This window comes from Mirounga leonina, unplaced genomic scaffold (assembly GCF_011800145.1).
Source record: "Mirounga leonina isolate KUSES-001 unplaced genomic scaffold, KU_Mleo_1.0 Mir_53, whole genome shotgun sequence".
NCBI classification, from domain to species: Eukaryota; Metazoa; Chordata; class Mammalia; order Carnivora; family Phocidae; genus Mirounga; species Mirounga leonina.
The window spans coordinates 90,714,418-90,733,584 of NW_023270807.1; the positions used below are offsets into that span (position 1 = coordinate 90,714,418).

A 19,167-nucleotide genomic window follows, 5' to 3' on the forward strand; every position below is an offset into this window, starting at 1 on the left:
GATTTCTTTTAATAGCTGTAAAAAATTGCCAGAAGCTTCTTTCAGTGACTTTAGAAGAGAAGGCAAAAAGAATTATTTTGCATTTGAATAGGTATTTCTTTCTTCTGTCAGTTCTTTAAATATCTCAGATTCCCAGCATAATCTCGCTTAATTTTGCCAGTTGGATTAAAAAAATGTATCTGGAGTGCTTCCTAGAGTTCATTGCTGTCCTCAATTCTGCTCTATTCTTTGAAGCATGTGAAAGAAATGTAAGTTCCATTGTTGTTCCCTAAGGGCATTTAGTATATTAGTAACCTATGAGAGAACGAATCTATGTTTAAAATATATCCATTTTAAAATTTGTTCAGAGAAAGAAAAAAAGAAGAATTAATTACTTGAAGCGAACAAATCTCTTTTATGAATGTATGATTACCAAAACCCAAAGCAGGTAGAGGACAGGGTGATTTATCCATCCCACATAAGGAAGGAGAGTTGGAAACACAGTAGCTGTGGGGCTCCCAGGCCCCAGGGAGACTATAATGCATTGGCTATGTGACTGCAGGTTTCTGATGGGCTTCTTTCAGTTTGAGCCTCAAGGAAAGCAAATATCAAAAAACACTTTTCTATTCTGTCCAGGAGAAGTCCCAGGGCAGCCTATCAGAGAAAGAAAAACAAGAGAAGATAAGATCTTAGCTAGAATATCTAGGGCAAGCACTTGCTTTTAACCTCAGAACCAAGAGGAAGTGGTACCTTGTCAGAGTGTTGTTTGCAAAGGCTGAAGTTCTGCACAAGCCTGGAGCAATGCAGATGTCTCCCAAGGCCTCTGATTATAAGCGACAATTTCAACATCAAATTTATTGGGCTAAAAATAAAACAGCAAGAAATGCCATTCCCTAATATTTTCAGGGAAAAGATTCTTGAGGAAATTATTTCCCTATGTCTCCTACTCTTAAAGCCTTTAACCTGCTTGGTCTTAGGCTGTGGAGATTACCGAAATCAGAACAACATGAGAAATTGAATGCTGACAGTTGAGTCTAGTTAGAAAAAGTATCACATTGTACTTAGCGGTGACATACCCTTAAATCTTAACTATATACACTAACTCGTTGATTATATCTTGCATGTAAATTAGAATAATGAGTCACGCTTTTTACCTCCATCCAAAAACTGTTGTTGGATATAAAACTATGTATTATTAAAAAGAAAACGACAGATCCAAGGTGGAGTCACTTGCCCCCAGGACAGAAAACCAAGACTTAATTTCAAATTTCAACCTCTCCAAGGAGTGGAAATTTTAATTCAATCAATCTGGAATTTTTTTTTCTGGTCAGCACCAATGAGGTAATCTATTACAGGAGCCCTCTCCATGCAAGGGAAAATGAGGTTATCTGCATGACAAGACTCTCTACCCCTTCCTCTAAGGGAAGGTGACCTTGCCTGTAATCCTTTCTTTTCTTTTGCTAATAACTTCTTCTTGCCCCCTCCTTCCTATAAAAACTTTCCATTTTGTACAACTCCTCTGGGCTCCCCTCTATTCTCCAGATGGGATGCTTCCCAATTCAAGAATTGCTTAATAAAGCCGATTAGAACTTAAAATTCATTCAGTTCAATTTTATTTTTTAACAGTATCTTTTTTTTTTAAAGATGTTATTTATTTATTTATTTGACAGAGAGAGGGAGAGAGACAGCGAGAAAGGGAACACAAGCAGGGGGAGTGGGAGAGGGAGAAGCAGGCTTCCCGCCAAGCAGGGAGCCCGATGCAGGGGCTCGATCCCAGGACCCTTGGGATCATGACCTGAGCCGAAGGCAGATGCTTAACGACTGAGCCACCCAGGTGCCCCTTAGTAACAGTATCTTATTTGACCTTTTTAAATTCCCTATTTGGACCTAAAATATCTTAGATTGTCACTTTGTCTACCTGAGGGCTTCTCTAGGAATTATAACATAGCAGCCTCCAGATAGCAAAACCATGACCCATGGATAGAAATTATAGAGGTGAAATATTCACCCAAGAACTCTCTGGGAACTAAAAATGTCCAGTAATATAGTAGGCTGCTTTCCCAAGGGCTTAGCTCATTGTTATGGGAAGAACTGAAGCTAAGCCTAAATGATCATCTGCTCGCAAAGTTGTGGAAGGAATTCTGGGGCTCTAGAGGAGGCGGATTGCAAGGTCTCTTACCAATATAAGATTATATGACTTTGAAGTAAATCTGACAGAAAACTTTGGTTTCTGCCACCTTTTTTTTTTTTTTTTCCAAATTTTTGTTTAAATTCTAGTTAGATAACATACAGTGCAATATTGGTTTTGGGAGTGGTTTCCACCGCCTTTCTGATTTTAGATGATAATGAAAGTGATCTCAGTATTTATGAATAAAGACACGAATTTAAAAGTGAGATAATGAAGAGTATGGCCTATTTGTAAGCTGAGCCCTCTCAAGCTCTATTGGGGGTTTGTTAAAGAACAAAAATTCAAACTGAGTGAATTTGAAGATCTAATTGGCTTTATTAAGTGATGGACGATTCGGGCAGCATCCTATATAGCAAACAGAGGGGAGCTCCGAGGAGTTGTACAAAATGGAAGATTTTTTATAGGAAGGAGGGTGGAGCAAGAAGTCACTGGGTGGTGCCTGGGTGGCTCGGTCGGTAAGCGTCTGCCTTGGGCTCAGGTCATGATCTCAGGATCCTGGGATCGAGCCCCGCATCGGGCCCCCTGCTCAGCGGGGAGCCTGCTTCTCCCTCTCCCACTCCCCCTGCTTGTGTTCCCTCTCTCGCTGTGTCTCTCTCTGTCAAATAAATAAATAAACAAAATCTTAAAAAAAAAGAAGTCACTGGCAAAAGTGAAACTAGAAAACAAACAACTATTCCAGGCAAGGCTACCTTAAGGGAGAGGACAAGGGGTCTTATTAGGTGGCTTACCTCATCTTCTTTTGGGGGATGGAGAGGGCCCATGTGACAGATTATCTCACTGGTGCTAATCAGAAAATTTCTGACTGACCAGTTACGACTACATGGGGGCAGGGAGGGTAAAGCTGCAATTAGGTGAGGTATTAAGCCCTGGTTTGATGACTGGGCCTAAGTGACGCCATTTTGGGCCTGTGGTTTTCTTTTTAACAGATTCCTTAGACAACTGTGTTAATACTTTTAAAAACTGAAATGTCACCCAGCTTTATTGTCTCAGATTCCTTTCCCATGTATTCCCTGGTCCCTCTTCTGTCTTACTTTGCCAGTGTGTTCTTCTGTTTCATATCTTACCTATTCATTACATCCATTATACCCAATTACAGGGTACTTTCATGGCAGATTGATTTTCATCACAGACTCTAGTGAAATCACATAGATGGGTCCACCAATAACCTTTGCAGCCTGAAGTCCTGTGCTCTGTATCTATCTACCTCAGACCTTAGGAGAGACACAAAGGGTCTATCATTGGTGCTTTGCATGAGAAGTATATTGCATAAAACATACTTTATCTCCTTAACTCTTTATGAGCTCTTTCAAAGCCAATCTCCAAGTTTATTCCTTACCAAAAAAAGGGAAGGTTGCAGATAAAATAGAGCCCTCTTCAGCAGTGCCTGGGCATGGCACATGTTGGGATAAGCTGGTGTGGGGGATATTCATAAACAGCCATTGTCCTTGCACCTGGCTGGGGATTCCAGTCGAACACTAGGACCCATGCAGCTGCACAAGGTCTTGTCAGATTTCTCCAAGCCACAGAAATGAGAAAAATAATTATTTAATTATTTACATAATATACTAGCCTCCATGAAATACTTCAGGTACTCAGGAAGGATAAATGAAGTACACAGTAAAATAAAATTATTTTGAATCATCTCCAAACTACTTAGTCTACTTTTCCACTATCTTAAGGATAAAGAACATTGACTGTAGAGAAAAATAAAACAGAAGAGGTATTTGAGTAGGAGAAAAATATGGGGCTAAATATTATGTACAAATACCATGTGATTTAAGTTCTTAGAAGGTTCAACTAAGATACCCAATCCAAGTAAATTAAGTTAGAGTGGGCTTAGCAGGGTAAGTGAAGTACAGAAAAGCGTGAGGGGCATTGAGGGGTGAGAGAGATTGGGTTCTGCCAGCAAGCAGGGAAGGTCATGCTGGGAAAATGGCTGTGGAAATAGGAGGGTGGTCTACTTTTGAGAGACTATGGAGGCAGAACCCATAGGCTCTGGAAACTCAACGGATAAAGCAAAATGAGGTGGAGATAAAGATGCCTTCAGCCTTTTAGTTACTTGTAGTGCTTCCTCAGAGTTGCGAAAACACAGCAGATGAATGTACCTGTCCTCTCACAGGAGCCTCCGTTCTTGCTCCTCTCTGGCGGGGAAGGAGGATCGAAAGCTACTATTGATTCCACCAAAGAAAATCCACCCCCATAAGCCAGCGTTGAGAGGCTGGTCTTTTCCCTGCGGTCTTATGTATGTATGTATGTATGTATGTATGTATGTATGTATGTGGAGACTGAGCGGGTGGAGATGGTTACAAGGAAAGACAGTTCATTATATGAGGTGGGTCTCCTCCTGCCAAATATCTTCAAATATCACTCCGTGCTCCCTGCCTCGCCCTCGTTCATGAGTCCCCTCCTTCCTGTCTTTTCTCCTCCCTCCCTTTCATGAAACTTCTAGCCATCTCCCTTTCTTGGTTCCCTCCGCACTTACTCTCCACTCTCTGATGCACAGAAATGTACCTCACGTCAACCCCTCCTCACCCATCGCTTCACACCATCTGCAGGTGTCTGTAATTCTTGAAGATGACTTCATTCGTGCTCAGCAAACAAGATCCTTAAACTGAAAGACCCATCCCCTTTACAGGATGGCAGATGGATTTTAAACACCCGGTTTTTATTTCTGTCACACACAAAAATGTTGTCAAGCTTAGTATCTAAAGCACTGCTGGGTGAAGATTTTAAATATCCTTTTGTAATCTCAGCAACCAATCACATGTGCTCGGAGATAGAGAAGTGGATGCAAATGTTTCTGAATGCTCTCTGACTGGTGGTTGTCAAGTAGGATCGCCCCTGATTTCGCATCTGTGCCATTCCTTCTCATTTTGTGCATTTTTATTTGTGGAGGTTTAACAGTATCCTTCGTTATTCGGTGTTAGCCCCAATCTTAGTGTTATGGAGGAAACTCTTTCTGCCACTCACCTTCTTGGTCCACGGAGGCCATTCTGTACCTATTGATGAGGAAGCTAGTCATAATATAGAGAAGCCAGAAAACGCTACTTCCCTTTCATACTTGGCTGAACACTGAAGAAAAACACTATCTTCATAAAACCAACCATAGAAGCATTTTACATTCTTCCTGCCTTTCCTTCCCTTCAAGACACATCTTGTCACCTCCTTTTATTGAATGAAATTAGAAATCCAAGACTTTTTCTTTGATGTCAAAAATTTTATTTTTTTTATGTTGAGAATTTCCTTTTCTGTTTGCTCTTTCTCTTTCTGTTATTCGGTGGAAATATAACTCTTGACGGTATCATTTTTTAAAAATGCAGTTTAACATGGAACCAGAACTAATCCAGAAGAATTCATTTTGTTCTGTGGTCTTGGATTTTGGGGGGGGGGGGCTACTTTAAACTTGGTATAACTCAAAACCCTCATTGATTCTTTGAGCACCCATCCTTCAGGTAGGTAAACTCCATTTTCTTAATTTATTATTAATTGTATTTAATAATAAGGGTGAGCCAAGATATGTAAACTACAAAGAAATTGAGACTCTTTCAATTAAAGGTGTGTTTTGCTTTTTTTTTTTTTTTAAGATTTTATTTTAGTAATCTCTACACCAATGTGGGGTTCGAACTCACAACCCCGATATCAAGAGTCACATGCTCCACCAACTGAGCAAGCCAGTTTTTAATGTGAATTTTGCTGTGATGAGAAAACCCTTTTAAGATAATATTTCAGCCATAATAAATATTGGACTTCTCTGAAAGTTAGGTGTTTGCAAAAAACCTGTGTATTTCTTTTGGAAATTGAATAGAAGCTGCCAGAATCTCTCCTTGATGATGATGTCTGCTCCAACCTTGAATAATGAAATTGCACCTGTGCCCCCTCTGGTCTCCGATAGCATTTTATGCATATTTCTATTACTACACCTATCATGCTATAATGAAATTTTCTGCTTAAGTGAACTCCTACAAAATTGCTTTTACTGAATTGCTTTTAAAGACTTTGATGATAAGCCATCAGTCCATACTTTGATGTGCTATAAGAAATAGCTCCACTCCATTTGGTATAAGGATGTTATTGAGGATGTTCTTCAGTATATTACATAGCACTGTATTTGCAGGACCCTTGAGGGTTTGTTTGGGCCTTATATCAAACAGGACTAGTTATGTTTTTCCTGAGCAACTTGTCTGCTGCTTTCTGGTGGGACCTGTAGATTGTGTAACTGATCATGTTTCTCCTTTTAAGGAAAATGCTAAAAAGCTTAGAGCCAATTTCCTGGTGGATCCTTAGCAAATACATTGTATTTATTTTGTGCATTAGCCTACCTTCATTATATTTATTTTGTATTTATTTTGTGCATTAGCCTACCTCTGTTGTATGATCCCATGGTTGAGTTCCTTTTTGCCTCATCTTTCTCACTTGCTTCTAATATACTTTATTTTCTTGTGTTGTATATCTCTTTGTTCTCTGTGAGTCCTTTTGAAGAAAAGCATGAAAATAAAGACACATCTGCATATTTCTCTCACCAGGCTGTGAGATCCTTGATTGGACTGGGATTGTTTTTCCATCACTTTGCATTTGGATCTGGCACAGAACTTCATTGTATACTCTGAATATGTTTGAAAATAAACCAAACGAAGTTGCCATTATAAAATAGAAAAGAATCATCTGGTCATTTGAGCAATTACAGTTTTCTTTTTCATGGTAAAATAAAGGGAAAGAACCATGAATCAAAATGTCACCTACAGACGAAAAGGTGGAAGATGTTCCTTACGTGAGTCAAGGATGAAAAGATGGACTAAATAAAAAGTTCCTTCTTTTCAACATGTTGATGTTGTGGTCATGAAACTTTTGTGGCCTATAAACTAAGGGAAATGAAAGGTGTTTGCTGTCCATCTAGTGCAGAGCATCGTACAAAATTGTTACTAGATAAATACATGTTGTATTAAGTCTACTTCTCTGTATACTAGGTGGGGAAACAGAGTCATGTAGAATGCTTGGCAGGAAATGTCTGGCCCTTCTTTTGTCTCAGACAGGAACCTAAAAATGTCTTAGGAAACCAATGAAGTCAGAATTGTCGACATAATCAGAGTTGGTATAAAAGACATCTAGATCACTGGATAACGTCTTTAATGGTAAAATGCCCAGTGTTACCTAGAACTTTCAAGTCTTGAAGAATAGTAAATTAATTTTGTCTTTTAAAAGCAAACAAACCAACATAATAAATATTGGGTTCTTTTTTACCCTTATGGGATTCTTTAGAATAGAAGAGGCTCACAACTTTTTTTTTTTTTAAACAAGTAGATAGCAAAGGAAGCTTTTTCTCTTTCTCTCTCTCTTTTTAAAGATTTTATTTATTTATTTGACAGAGAGAGACACAGCAAGAGAGGAACATAAGCAGGGGGAATGAGAGAGGAGAGCAGGGAGCCTGATATGGGGCTCAATCCCAGGACCCTGGGATCATGACTTGAGCTGAAGTCAGATGCTTAATGACCAAGTCACCCAGGCACCCCAGATGCTCACAACTTATTTGTGAGTTGAAATTCATGGTATCCATCCAAACACAATAAGGTGATGGTGAGATTGCCTTTCTTTAAAATCAAAGATTTTTGTCTTGAAGTCCTATGGATGTTTCCTTCAAAATGTCTGCCATGTACATCCTTTCCTCTTAGTTCCCGTTAAACCATCTAATCCCAAACTTCCAAGATCTTATCCCAGCAATGATACCATAGATTTTTCAGCTGGCTTCCCTGTCACTACTTTTTTCTATCAAATCAATCCTGCATGTTACTGTTAGACTATTCTTCCAAAAATACTGTTTTCACCATATCATTTTTTTAAAAAAGATTTTATTTATTTATTTGAGGGAGAGCTGGGGGGGTGCAGAAGGAGAAGACGACTCCCCATTGAGCAGAAAACCTGGGGTGGGGCTCAATCCCAGGACCCTGAGATCAGGATCTGAGCCAAAAGCAGACGCTTAACCAACTGAGCCACCCAGACGCCCCTCATTTTTAAATTAGTAATTTGCAATAACTTCTGTCCACACAAATCAACATCAGATTTTTGGTTAAAGCATGGTGTCTCATCCTGGCTTCCAGCTGTGTACACCAGAGTGCGCTCTGTGGCAATCTTAGCATCCTGCCTGGGTCCCGGTCTCGACTGCCCCTTTAAGGTACCCATATTTGCATGCAACAGGAAATAGGGTGTGGTCTGTTCTTGGATGAGACTAAAGTTGTGTGCTGAAAGCAACTTATCCTTGACCTAGAACCAGCACTGCTTTTAGAAAAAGATCTTGTTTACAGTTAAAACGTGGAACGTTAAATAGCATTTATAGTTAGAAGGAGGAAAGTAAACAGCAACTGTGAATACAAACTTTAAATGCTCCTACTAATATAATAATAGCTACAATTTATTGAGGAGCTTACTATGTGCTAGGCACTACCCACTGTCTATCTTAACTCTGAAATAGATACCATTATTATCCCTATTTCACAAATATGTTGCGCAAGGTCATACAACTGGTAAACCAAGACTAAAACCCAGGAAGTTTGGCTGCCTGGATAGTCTCCTAACCACAAAACTAAAATAACTTTCAATAGAACCTAAATCCAGTGTCCACCCTAAAAACCTAAGAAGTGGCTGCTCTAGGAATTAACAGAGAATGTCTTGGGGTTATATGCAAGAAATTCCCTCTATCTGGAAGGAAAAGATTTTTTTCTGAATAAAAGAAAGCATGGGCCCAAACCTGGCATGGGTGGTCCTCTTGCTCTGTCTGGTTCCCCTTTGCCTAGTTCCTTCACCTATTGTTCAGATGTTTCATTTCACCAAGAAAACCCACCGTTTAGTGAGGGCAACGTTTTATTCCACATCAGACTATTAACCTCAGTCACCACAATTTTGAGAGTATTGTGGGATTACTTCGGAGGGGAGTCCACGCTATGATCCTCTGCCACAGTCTCCTGGCTAAACCCAGTTTGATCATTTTAATGGTGCAAAAAATGGCACAAGCCGGAAAGACCGCAGAATCAATGTGTTGGCATTTAAAGGAGAAGCCTCCAATAGAAATGTGACCGTAATATACAAGTAGAGAGCCTTGAGGAGGCCAACCGCTGAGCACAGGAAATGCCCAAGCCTAGAATTCAGACAGAAAAAAACCATCGTACACAGGATGTGGCCTCAGTTTTCTACTGCAGTGTGAACAAGTCCCACTGGCGCACAGAGCTGACTGCACACCTCTTCCCAGCCTTGAGGGCAGTGGCTCATCTTAGTAGCCTAAAATTGGCCATGGTAGGAGTATTCAGACCACAGGCTCCCCCTTCCTCCCCCCTCAGTGGTTTAACAATAGCACACCGTTGAAACTACCCCAATAGTTGCTTAAAACAGCAGCTATGTATTATTTCTCACAATTCTGTGGATTGACTGGGCTCATCTGGGCAATCTGCTCCACATGGTGAAGCTATGGTGACTCATACGGCTGCACTCAGCTGGAATAGGATTTCTCAACCTTCTCACTACATTTGGGGCTAGAGAATTATTTGTTGGGGAGGCTGTCCTGTGCACTGTAGGATTTTAGCAGCATCCTTGGCCTCTACCTATTAGATGCTAATAGTGACAACCAAAAATGTCCCTAGGGGCAGAATAGCCCAGGCTGAGAACTACTGAGCTAGGAGCTTGGCTGAGGCTGAAACATCAAAGATGGCTCCCGGGAATGGTAAAATTGAATGGGGTCGCTTGTGTCAAGGGGTTTTAAAATGGAGTTAGGAGGCTATTAAGGGGGTGGGCCTTATGCATGTCCTCACTGGTGGAAGCATGAACTTTTGAACTGGGCCAAACCACAAATATTCCAAGGACTCAGTCAGAACACCTGCAACTTGCTACAGTGGGAGATTTTGCTTAGTGACAGCCTTAGCAACCAATTATATGCAGTCAAGATTAGCTTTCTGCTGCCAACACCAATCAAAAATTCTTTGTAAATGATGTATACAAGCATTCCCTTTCTGCTTTAAAAGCTCCTGACTTCTGCTCCCAAGTGGGACACTATTTGGTTTGCTACCCAAATCTGTGTACCTTGAATTGCAATTCTTTGATCCCAAATAAATGCTCTGGCTTAATTATTGCCTCCATAGGTTGACACTTCTCATCTTCCAAATGTCTGGGATCCTTTGTTAAAGAGATATCTATTCACAATACTTGTTAAAGATGGTAACGCAGACTTTATCCAGGGGGACCACTACAATGGAGTTTGTAGTAAGGGAGGGAGATTAGGCTCAACTTTGAATACAACAAGGAAAAGTAGGAATTTAAAGCCAAGGGGCAGGGTTGGGGGTCAGTGGTTGGAAAAATCACTAAAAGGAAACATCAGGGTTAAGGAGACCCTGGCTAAACTGACTTGACAGGATTCTTGCTGAAGGCAGGCCAGGGTGATAAGGTATTGAGGGTGACCAGGTATCAAGAGGGGGGTATTTTCAATAGACTGACTCAGCAGGATTTTTGCTAACAGTGGGGTGAGCAGACCAAGGACAGAGCCCAGGGTCAGGACCTCTTCAAAAAGAGGACCCAGAGGGGCCTGACACAAGTTTGGGTCAAGGAGAGAGTCTTTGTCACCTCTCCTGTTTGGCCTGTCATCATTCCATAGCATGATGGCTAGCTTTAAGAGAATAGAGCAAAAGCTAAAGGGATGGGAACCAAAGCAACATGACTTTTGCTGTATTTCTAGTTGATCAAAGCAAGTCCCAAGGCCAGATCATATTCAAGGGGAGGGAAAATAGACTCCACATGTTGGAGAGAGGAGTAACCAACTTGTGGCCATCTTTAATCTGTGCAGTACCATATTTGTATTCAAGGATTCAGTATGAATATTCTGCAGAAGGAAGGGAAATTTTGAGAGAGAATTCTATTGAACATCAATCAAAATTAACTCCAGAAACAGACATAACAGCTGTTATTACTAGACCAACTGATTATTCACATGATGGTAAAGAAAAGAACTGCATCATATATAGAGAGTACAAAGCAATATATTTCTAGATTCTACAGTATCTGTTACATCAAAGATTCTGAACAAAGTTTGGAAGTTGCTTCTCTGGTTAGAATATTGGTAATGATGTCTTTCCATTAAAAAGAAAAAGTAGTCCTTACTAGGTTGTTGACATAAATTTTTGTTTTTCAATGGAACAATGATAACATTATTGATGTTTCTGAAAATGGAAGCAGTATTGTGCATGTTCAACTGTTTTACATTAGTACTCAATGCATTTGTATCATTATAAGCATTAGAGATTGCAGAGTTTTAAAGATATTTCTCAAGACATTTTCCCTAAAGAACTGGTTGTTTATAAGAAGGATCCAGTGCCTATCTTTCCACTTGAATTTTCTCCAGTGCATCAACTCACCTGAATGCTAAAGATAGAAATAGGTATTTTTTGCTCTAAGACACTATTTCCCAAAAAAAGTATTTAGCAGAACTCTAGTTTCACAGGATGTTAACGGGTATTGCATGTAAAAGGATCTCTAGGTTGTATAAGCTTGGGAAATTCTAAGTTGAGAGTAGGCAGGTTTCTTTATTGCTGGATTTTTTAGGGTCTTTACTATAGTCATGTATATTATGACTAATAAAGTATCCAGTGTTTCCTAGACTTATTTAGCCACCGGAACAGAGGCATGACTTACATAACTAGTGTTCTTCAGGGCATTCTTGGTAGAACTTGTTCTAAGTGGAAACAAAGGAGGAGGAGGAATCTTGAAAGAATTCTATTCAAGCTCAATCAAAATTAACTCAACAAATAGGCAGAGTGTAGCTTAAGCACAAAAAATAGGTGTCTGTGAAGCCAGCCCTTGGTCCAATAATATACTATACTCTTGGGTTCGTTCCATGCATCAATAGTGTTTTGAATACAGAGGACTGAAACAGTTTAAATAAAGATTATTTTGCAGAAGTTATTTTAGATTCATGAAGTTGACTCATTCAAGATCACCAAAGATTAATTAGTTGAAACAGTAATTTAGAAAGGAAGAACCCCAATAAGTTCATACCTTTTCTCTCTTCTTGTCTTATTAGCAAATAAAAATTGTATATATTTACAATGTACAAAGACCAAAGTATATGTATATACTGTGAAATGATTACTATAATCCACCCTTGTCTAATAAACTAAATTTGAAGCCCTTAGGTATTTGAATTTGGATTGCAAGCAATATATTAACCTAGTTTGGTAGGCAGCTTCTAAGATGGTTTTCACTGATCGCCATCCCCTGGTATTTCTGCCCTTGTAATATCCCCTCCCTTTGAGCGTGGGCTGAATCTGGTGACTGGCTTCTTGCTTCTTGCTTCTGAGATTAGGTTACAAAAAAGACTGGCTTCTGTCTTGCTTACCCTTCTCTGGCTCACTTGGATGAAGCCAGCTGCCCTATGGAGAGGCTCATATGATAAGGAACTGGGGGAGGCCTCAGGCCAGCTACCCTGAGGAATTGAATCCTGCCAACAACCTCAGGACTGAGTCTGGAAATGGATTCTCCCAGAGCTGAGTTTTGACATGACTGCAGTCTTATGAGAGATCCTGAGCCTGAGGACCCAGCTAAGCCATGCCTAGATTCCTGACACAGAAATTGTGAGATAATACACGTGTGTTGTTCTGAGCTGCTAGATTGTAGGGTAATTTGTTAGGCAGCAATAGCTAATTAGTGCAGAATTAAAAGAGACATTTAGAGAGGGCTGGTGTTGAATTATCCAAGTCAAACCCTGTAGATAGCCAAAAGAAGGACTAACGCACTGTGGTTAAATTGTGCTTTGGACGGGCAGCATAGAAAAATATTGATTTAATTGGGAAAAAACATGGAGGATCCTGAAGATGAAATCTAGGTGATACAAATCTGAATTTTCAGATATCTCCTATCTTCCAGAAGAGATATCAGAAATACGAGGTGTAGAAATTGATAGTTGCCTGGCCACTGCGATTGCTGAAGAAGCTATTGCTATGACAGGGCTCCTAGCTGTAAAAGCTTGCCTCAAACAGAGCCACCCGTTTTGGTTTAAATATTTTACCTACTGGGGAAGGATGTTATGTCTACCAAGAGCATAGTAATGTGGGTTTAGAAGGTCTCCCCCCGCCTTTTTTTTGAGGTCTGGTTTGGATTATTTCTTTTAGGTGTTCTTCTATGTGTTCTTTAATTCCACAGCTATGAATTAAACACTATGTGCTACGTGCTGTTTAGGCACTAAGCATTCTTTTGTTGTTGTTGTTGTTGTTTTTTAAGATTTTATTTTTAAGTAATCACCACACCCAGCATGGGGCTCGAACTCATAACCACAAGATCAAGAGTCTCACGCTCCACCAACTGAGCCAGCCAGGGGCCCCTGCACTGAGGATTCCATGGAGAAATCCTCACTCTCTTGAAACTTCCATTCTAGTGAGGAAAGACAGAAAGTAACAAAGTAAATAAACATAAAAATAAAAATATACCATATAGTAATAAAAATTAAAAATATGTACTAGAGTAATTAAGTACTATCAGGAAAAAGAAAGCAAGGGAGGGAGAGAGGGAGGGTGAGTTCTAGCTTCTGTACCAGTTATCAAGGTCTGGAATATAACCAGCTGTGTGTCCATTGCTGCACTGTGCCCATCGTGATCTGCTTTCCAACTGTACTCAACAAACACCAGAGTCTCTATGGCTTCCTCTCTACCCTCTGTAGGCGCTATACTCATTCTTGTTTTCATGTCCTTTTATTATTAATTTATTTTTAAGTTTATTTATTTATTTTTTAGTAAGCTCGATACCCAACGTGGGGCTTGAACTCACGATCCCCGAGATCAAGAGTCACATACTCTTCCAACTGAACCAGCCAGGTGCCGCTGCTTTCATGCCCTTTTAAAAGGCTGATCTTCATGGCTTCCCCATGAAGGCTTCTTTGACAATTTAGCCTCCATTAATTTCTCTATCTTCTGGGGATCTGAGAGGACCACTCCCCCTCCTAAATAAAAGGTACCAAAACAAAACAAAATACAACTTACCCATCTTTTTTGTTTTCTTTGTTTTCGGGTTAATAGTTGATTTTTATTTGTTTCCTTTGTGTGTGTTTTAAGATTTTGTTTATTTATTTTTGAGAGAGAGAGAGTGTACAAGCAGTGGGGAAGGGCAGAGGGAGAAGCAGACTCCCTGCTGAGCAGGGAGCCCAATGTGGGGCTCAATCCCAGGACCCTGGGATTATGACCCCAGCTGAAGGCAGAGGCTCAACCGAATTGTTTTGTTGTACATCCCTCCTCTTCCCCAATAAAATTTCAGGTGTTTGAGTTTGGTGAGTTTTTACACCAAAACTCAATATATGAGTATTAATGGAACATGCAAGCAAAACACTCTTGATGGTAGCTTCATTGGAAGAAATATAAAAGATAAAAGGTATAATGTCTGTCTTTGCAGAATTTAATATATACTTGGAAAGAGAAAATGCTCTCCCTGAGGTGAGAAAACCATGGAAAGACAGCTCATATAAATCAAATACCTCATGGTATGGTATGGCAAGTGGCTTCCAGATATTTTTGGCTTGCAACCACAATGAGAACTGGACTATACAACATGCCTCTGTATGTACATACATATTTGTGTGTGTGCATGTAAGCTAAATTTTACAAAAATAATATGTTTTACAAAACAATACTTAATTTCTATACAGAATACATTCTGATATTTTCTTTTCTGTTCCAGTTTTCAAAAAATGCTGGTGGAAACCCTCTGAACTGATCTCACAATCTGCTAAGAGAATATGACCCCCATTTTGGAAAACATTGGTATAGCCAGGTGGTGAGCACACAGAGGTGTAAAGTAAAAGAGTATTGAATTGTATGAGTCCAGAGATGTCTGTCCTAGAAAAGATAATTGATATATCTCTTGAAAGAAGTGTCCTGGGCGCCTGGGTGGCTCAGTTGGTTGAGCGACTGCCTTCGGCTCAGGTCATGATCCTGGGGTCCTGGGATCGAGTCCCACATCGGGCTCCCTGCTCGGCGGGAAGCCTGCTTCTCCCTCTCCTGCTCCCCTGCTTGTGTTCCTGCTCTCTCTGTCTCTGTCAAATAAATAAATAAAATCTTTAAAAAAAAAAAAAAAAGAAGTGTCCTATTTAGATTATTGGGGTCCACGACAGTGTTGGTGCTGAGTTGGGACAATTGTATGAGCAAAGAAGGCACAGAAGTTAGAGTAAGCAGCAAGTTCAGGGATCATTGAAGAACAGAATTCAGTTATATGACTGCTTTTGTAGATAACAGAAATAATATAAAAGTCAAACTGAAGGCCTGAAAACAGGTTATGAGGATACAATATTTGAGAAAAATATTAATATTGATAATTGGGAATACTTTAATAGGAGAGCAGATTTATGGCATTTAATAATTCATACAATTTTTTGCATTAGTATTCCCTTTTGTCAAAATTCTTTGTAATCAGAATTATAACCATTCCTCAAAGTAAACCTCTGGGCATAGGCTATTTCTAGAAGAAGAAACTGGTACATAGAGATAATAGGCATTGTTCAAGGTATATTTACTTGAAGTGACTTTAGCAGATCAGGCTAATTCTAGCCCAAAGGACTTAGCTGACCCCAAGAATTTAGAAGACAGGTACCCATGTCAAGCAAAAATGCAAACAGAAAAAGAACACTGAAACAATGACCACTTACTCTGATCCAGCCCTGAAGATTGGCTTGTCCCTTTTCTCAAGGGTATAAATTGTTTACCTTTGATGACCTGGATTGTTGCTGTGTTTTACTCAGTTTTGTGAAGACCTGGGTATGGAGTGGGTGATGAACTTTGGGGGAAGGAAATCCTGGGTGTAGGCATACTTTTTTTGAAATTTATTTTAATGTGCATGGGTTGATCAGAGAAATTAAAGAAAGGGAAGTCAAGTGTGGATGTATAGAGCATAGGGGCTCCCATGGTTTCCTAGAGCTCTTCATATCTCCTTCTGGAAGCATCTGAGGGGAGGGCTTTGTGTCACCATTCATCTTTTGCTCTTTGGACAGGCTTTCTCCCTTTCTCTCTCCTTCAGAAATGGTGTGAAAAGGGAAAGATAAAAGGGCTAGGATTCCAAGGAAATTCCACATGTTGTATGGAAGTAGGAAATGGAGTCCTTTACCTTATCTAAAAATTTTGTTCCTAATATCTTCATTTTAGTACTTTTTTTTTTAGCAACAAAATTGGAACCGTTGCCTCTGCATCAAATTTGACTAAGGCTAAAAATAGATGAGCAAGGTTAAGCATGGAAGAAGTGGCCCAGCTTCTCCTTCCTCCTTTTGATTTTGTTTTAGTTTGAATGAGAAGGAGGTGGCTTACACAATGAACAAGAACAACAACTGGCTGGATGACTGTGTGCTTTGAGCCAATTATGATATTTTTGTGGGAAAGCTTCCAATTCTGAAGTCTCAGTTATGTAGAGGTAGGAGGCAGCTGGTGTGAATATCTGTCTGCAGGGTACATGCACACTTACTCTGATCCAATATGACATGACAGCAATGTGCTTATTCAAGAAAATAATTATCTCAATTTTCTTGTATTCTAACATAAAACTTCTTCATTCTCACCACTCAAAAAAAAAAAAAAAAAAAAAAAAGGCCAAAGCCAAGGTCACCAAAATACTGTGAGATCTCTCAGCCACCTCCAGTGAAGGATCCCAGTAATGAAATTAAGCTAAGTCTGAACTGGCCACATTAACTAATTATCTTTGTCCCCAGCTCCTCCATCCTCTCCCTGAAGTCTCCATTTAATTAACCACCAGCAGCATTTCCTCCAGTTTTTAGAATTTTTTGACTTCACAGGTCCAGGTGGTGACCAAATCCTGCTGCATATACCTTCAAAGCATTTATCCATTCATTTATTCATGTACTTGTCATGCATTAATAAATACCTACTGAGTACCATGCACTGTGCTAGGCACCAAGGATACAGTGATGACTAAGAAAGACACAGTTTCTGCTGTTACAGGTTTGCTAGTCCAGTGGGGGCCCAGAAAGACTAGTAAACAGGCATTTGCATACCTTTGTGTGCAAGCTGTTTTGTTGGCGAAGGTACAGGGAGCCCCAGCGGCAAATCTAGCCTTGGGCTATCAGAGGAGGCTTCCTAGAGAATTGATGATTTAGTTGAGACTTCAAGATTCAGAAAGATGTAGCCAGAAGAGTGCATTTGACATTCCCCATTCAACAGATTTTTACTGACTGCTTTCTGTGGGTCAGGCTCTCTGCTAGACTCTGCAGAGTTAGGTAGAAAGATAGACTCAAACCCTGCTCTTCTAGTGCTCAGAGGAAGTCAGGGTGGGGTAGAAATCAATATGAAAATATAGGCACAAAGTATGTGTCTATCTAATGTAACCATCAATATATACTTGGGAAATTAAATGGTTCATCATTTTCCTGCTGAAAAGTCCAACCAGCAGTTGCTCCTGAGTATCCAGGCTCCTCCCAGTAGCTCCAAGCTCTGCTATGGACTCTGCTCCCAGTCAGAATCCCTCCATTAGGTGAGGAGCACGGAGAGGGTTCTCCCTGCTATGCTTCCTTGCCTGTCTCTTTAAGCTTTACATCACAGCCACGGAGCCTTTACTAAAGAGCTGGGTTAATTAAAGAAGATTACACTATAGGAGAGGAAACTGTTAATTGTCAGCTAAAACAGTTTTCCTCCATAGTTCATGGGAAAAAGAACCTATTTATACACTCAACAAATACAAGCTAGCTGTTGTTCCCTGAGGTGCCCAACACTGATAGAATCTACTACCTATGGAGCTTTCATGTGAGCGAGAAGGAGATAGATAGGAAATAAGTAAACATGTACATTGACAAACTTAATGAGAGATACTTCTGATAGCTCCTCCGGGAAGGTGTTTCTGTTACATCCTGTAGGAAGTGTGTTTGATCTGGGACCTGAGGTTGGGAAGGAGCTGGTCTGTGAAAAGACAGAGTAAAGTTGCAGAAATGGGAGCCCATGTAAAACTCTCCCCAGGGGTCTGTCTCCTGCCCTCATGTCATTGCTTCTCTTCACAGGTGTCACATTCTAATCCGACTCTGCTCACGACGCAGCCATCGCTCTTTCAAGGCAGCTCAGCCCTGTCCATGGGGGTTGCGTTTTCCCCCCACTTGCTTCGGGATCACAGGCAACATTGAGTTTTATCCCTGGATGGTGGGTCCTGTTGGTACGAACTACTTTCACCACCACACTGTGCAGGCTTCTCATTCATTGCCATTGTCTGGGAACTCAATCTTTTTTCTGTAATTACTGAACCTAAAACTGATCTTGAAGGGTGAGGTGTTTTGGTGGATTATTAATCCGAAATCCTTTGTTTTAACTTCTTGTTCTAGTCACCCGCCTATTTTTCCGGACCATATTGTTCTAAGCCTCAATCACATGAAGGTCAGGAGGCCACCGAATAACTACTTGAGATGCCACCGTATAGGCTTTGGGGGCCACTTCACGAAGCTCGCTTCGCAGATGCCCAGTAGCTCCGCGGTGAGGGCGCCAGGATGACGTCACTCGAAAGTGGCCGGCTCAGCGGGGGCGTGACGTCACGCGGGCGGGCCAGTCCGCCGTGAGGTCACCTGGTGGGCGTGGCCAGGCCGAATCCCCAGTGTCGTCACGGGCGGGGGCGGGGCCAGAGCGTGTCAGCGAAGCCGAATCAAAACAAGCCGGAGACCCGCCTTTTCCCTCCGGCTCGGGAGCGTCTCGCTCGCGTCCCGAGCCCGCGGCGCTCGCGCGGCTGCGAGCCTCGGGTGGCTGCGCGCCGGCTCCAGGAAGCCGGAGAGGGCGCGGCGGCCGGGATGGCGCGGCGGGGGCCGCGCGGTTAGACGGGCGCCGGCCCGCGCCCTCCATTCTCTCCCTCCCGGAGCCGGCTCCGCGCGGGCCGGGAGCGGCCGTGCGGCGGGGAGCCGCCTTCGCTGACGCCAGGCACCTGGACGCTCGCGAGATGCCCAACCCCAAAAACAGCAAAGGCGGTCGCAAAAACAAGCGCGCCAACAGCAGCGGGGACGAGCAGGAAAATGG

General features: G+C 41.2%; 1 protein-coding gene across 1 annotated transcript in view; it reads left to right on the top strand.

The window, feature by feature from the left end:
• The first annotated feature begins 18,819 nt into the window (after positions 1-18,819).
• The window catches only part of HECA (hdc homolog, cell cycle regulator), a 48,592-nt gene continuing 48,244 nt past the window's right edge, over positions 18,820-19,167 (top strand). The window contains exon 1 of the mRNA XM_034991460.1: positions 18,820-19,166. Within this exon, the coding sequence (XP_034847351.1) occupies positions 19,091-19,166 (76 nt within the window). The 5' untranslated portion in view covers positions 18,820-19,090. The remainder of the gene's footprint in view (position 19,167) is intronic.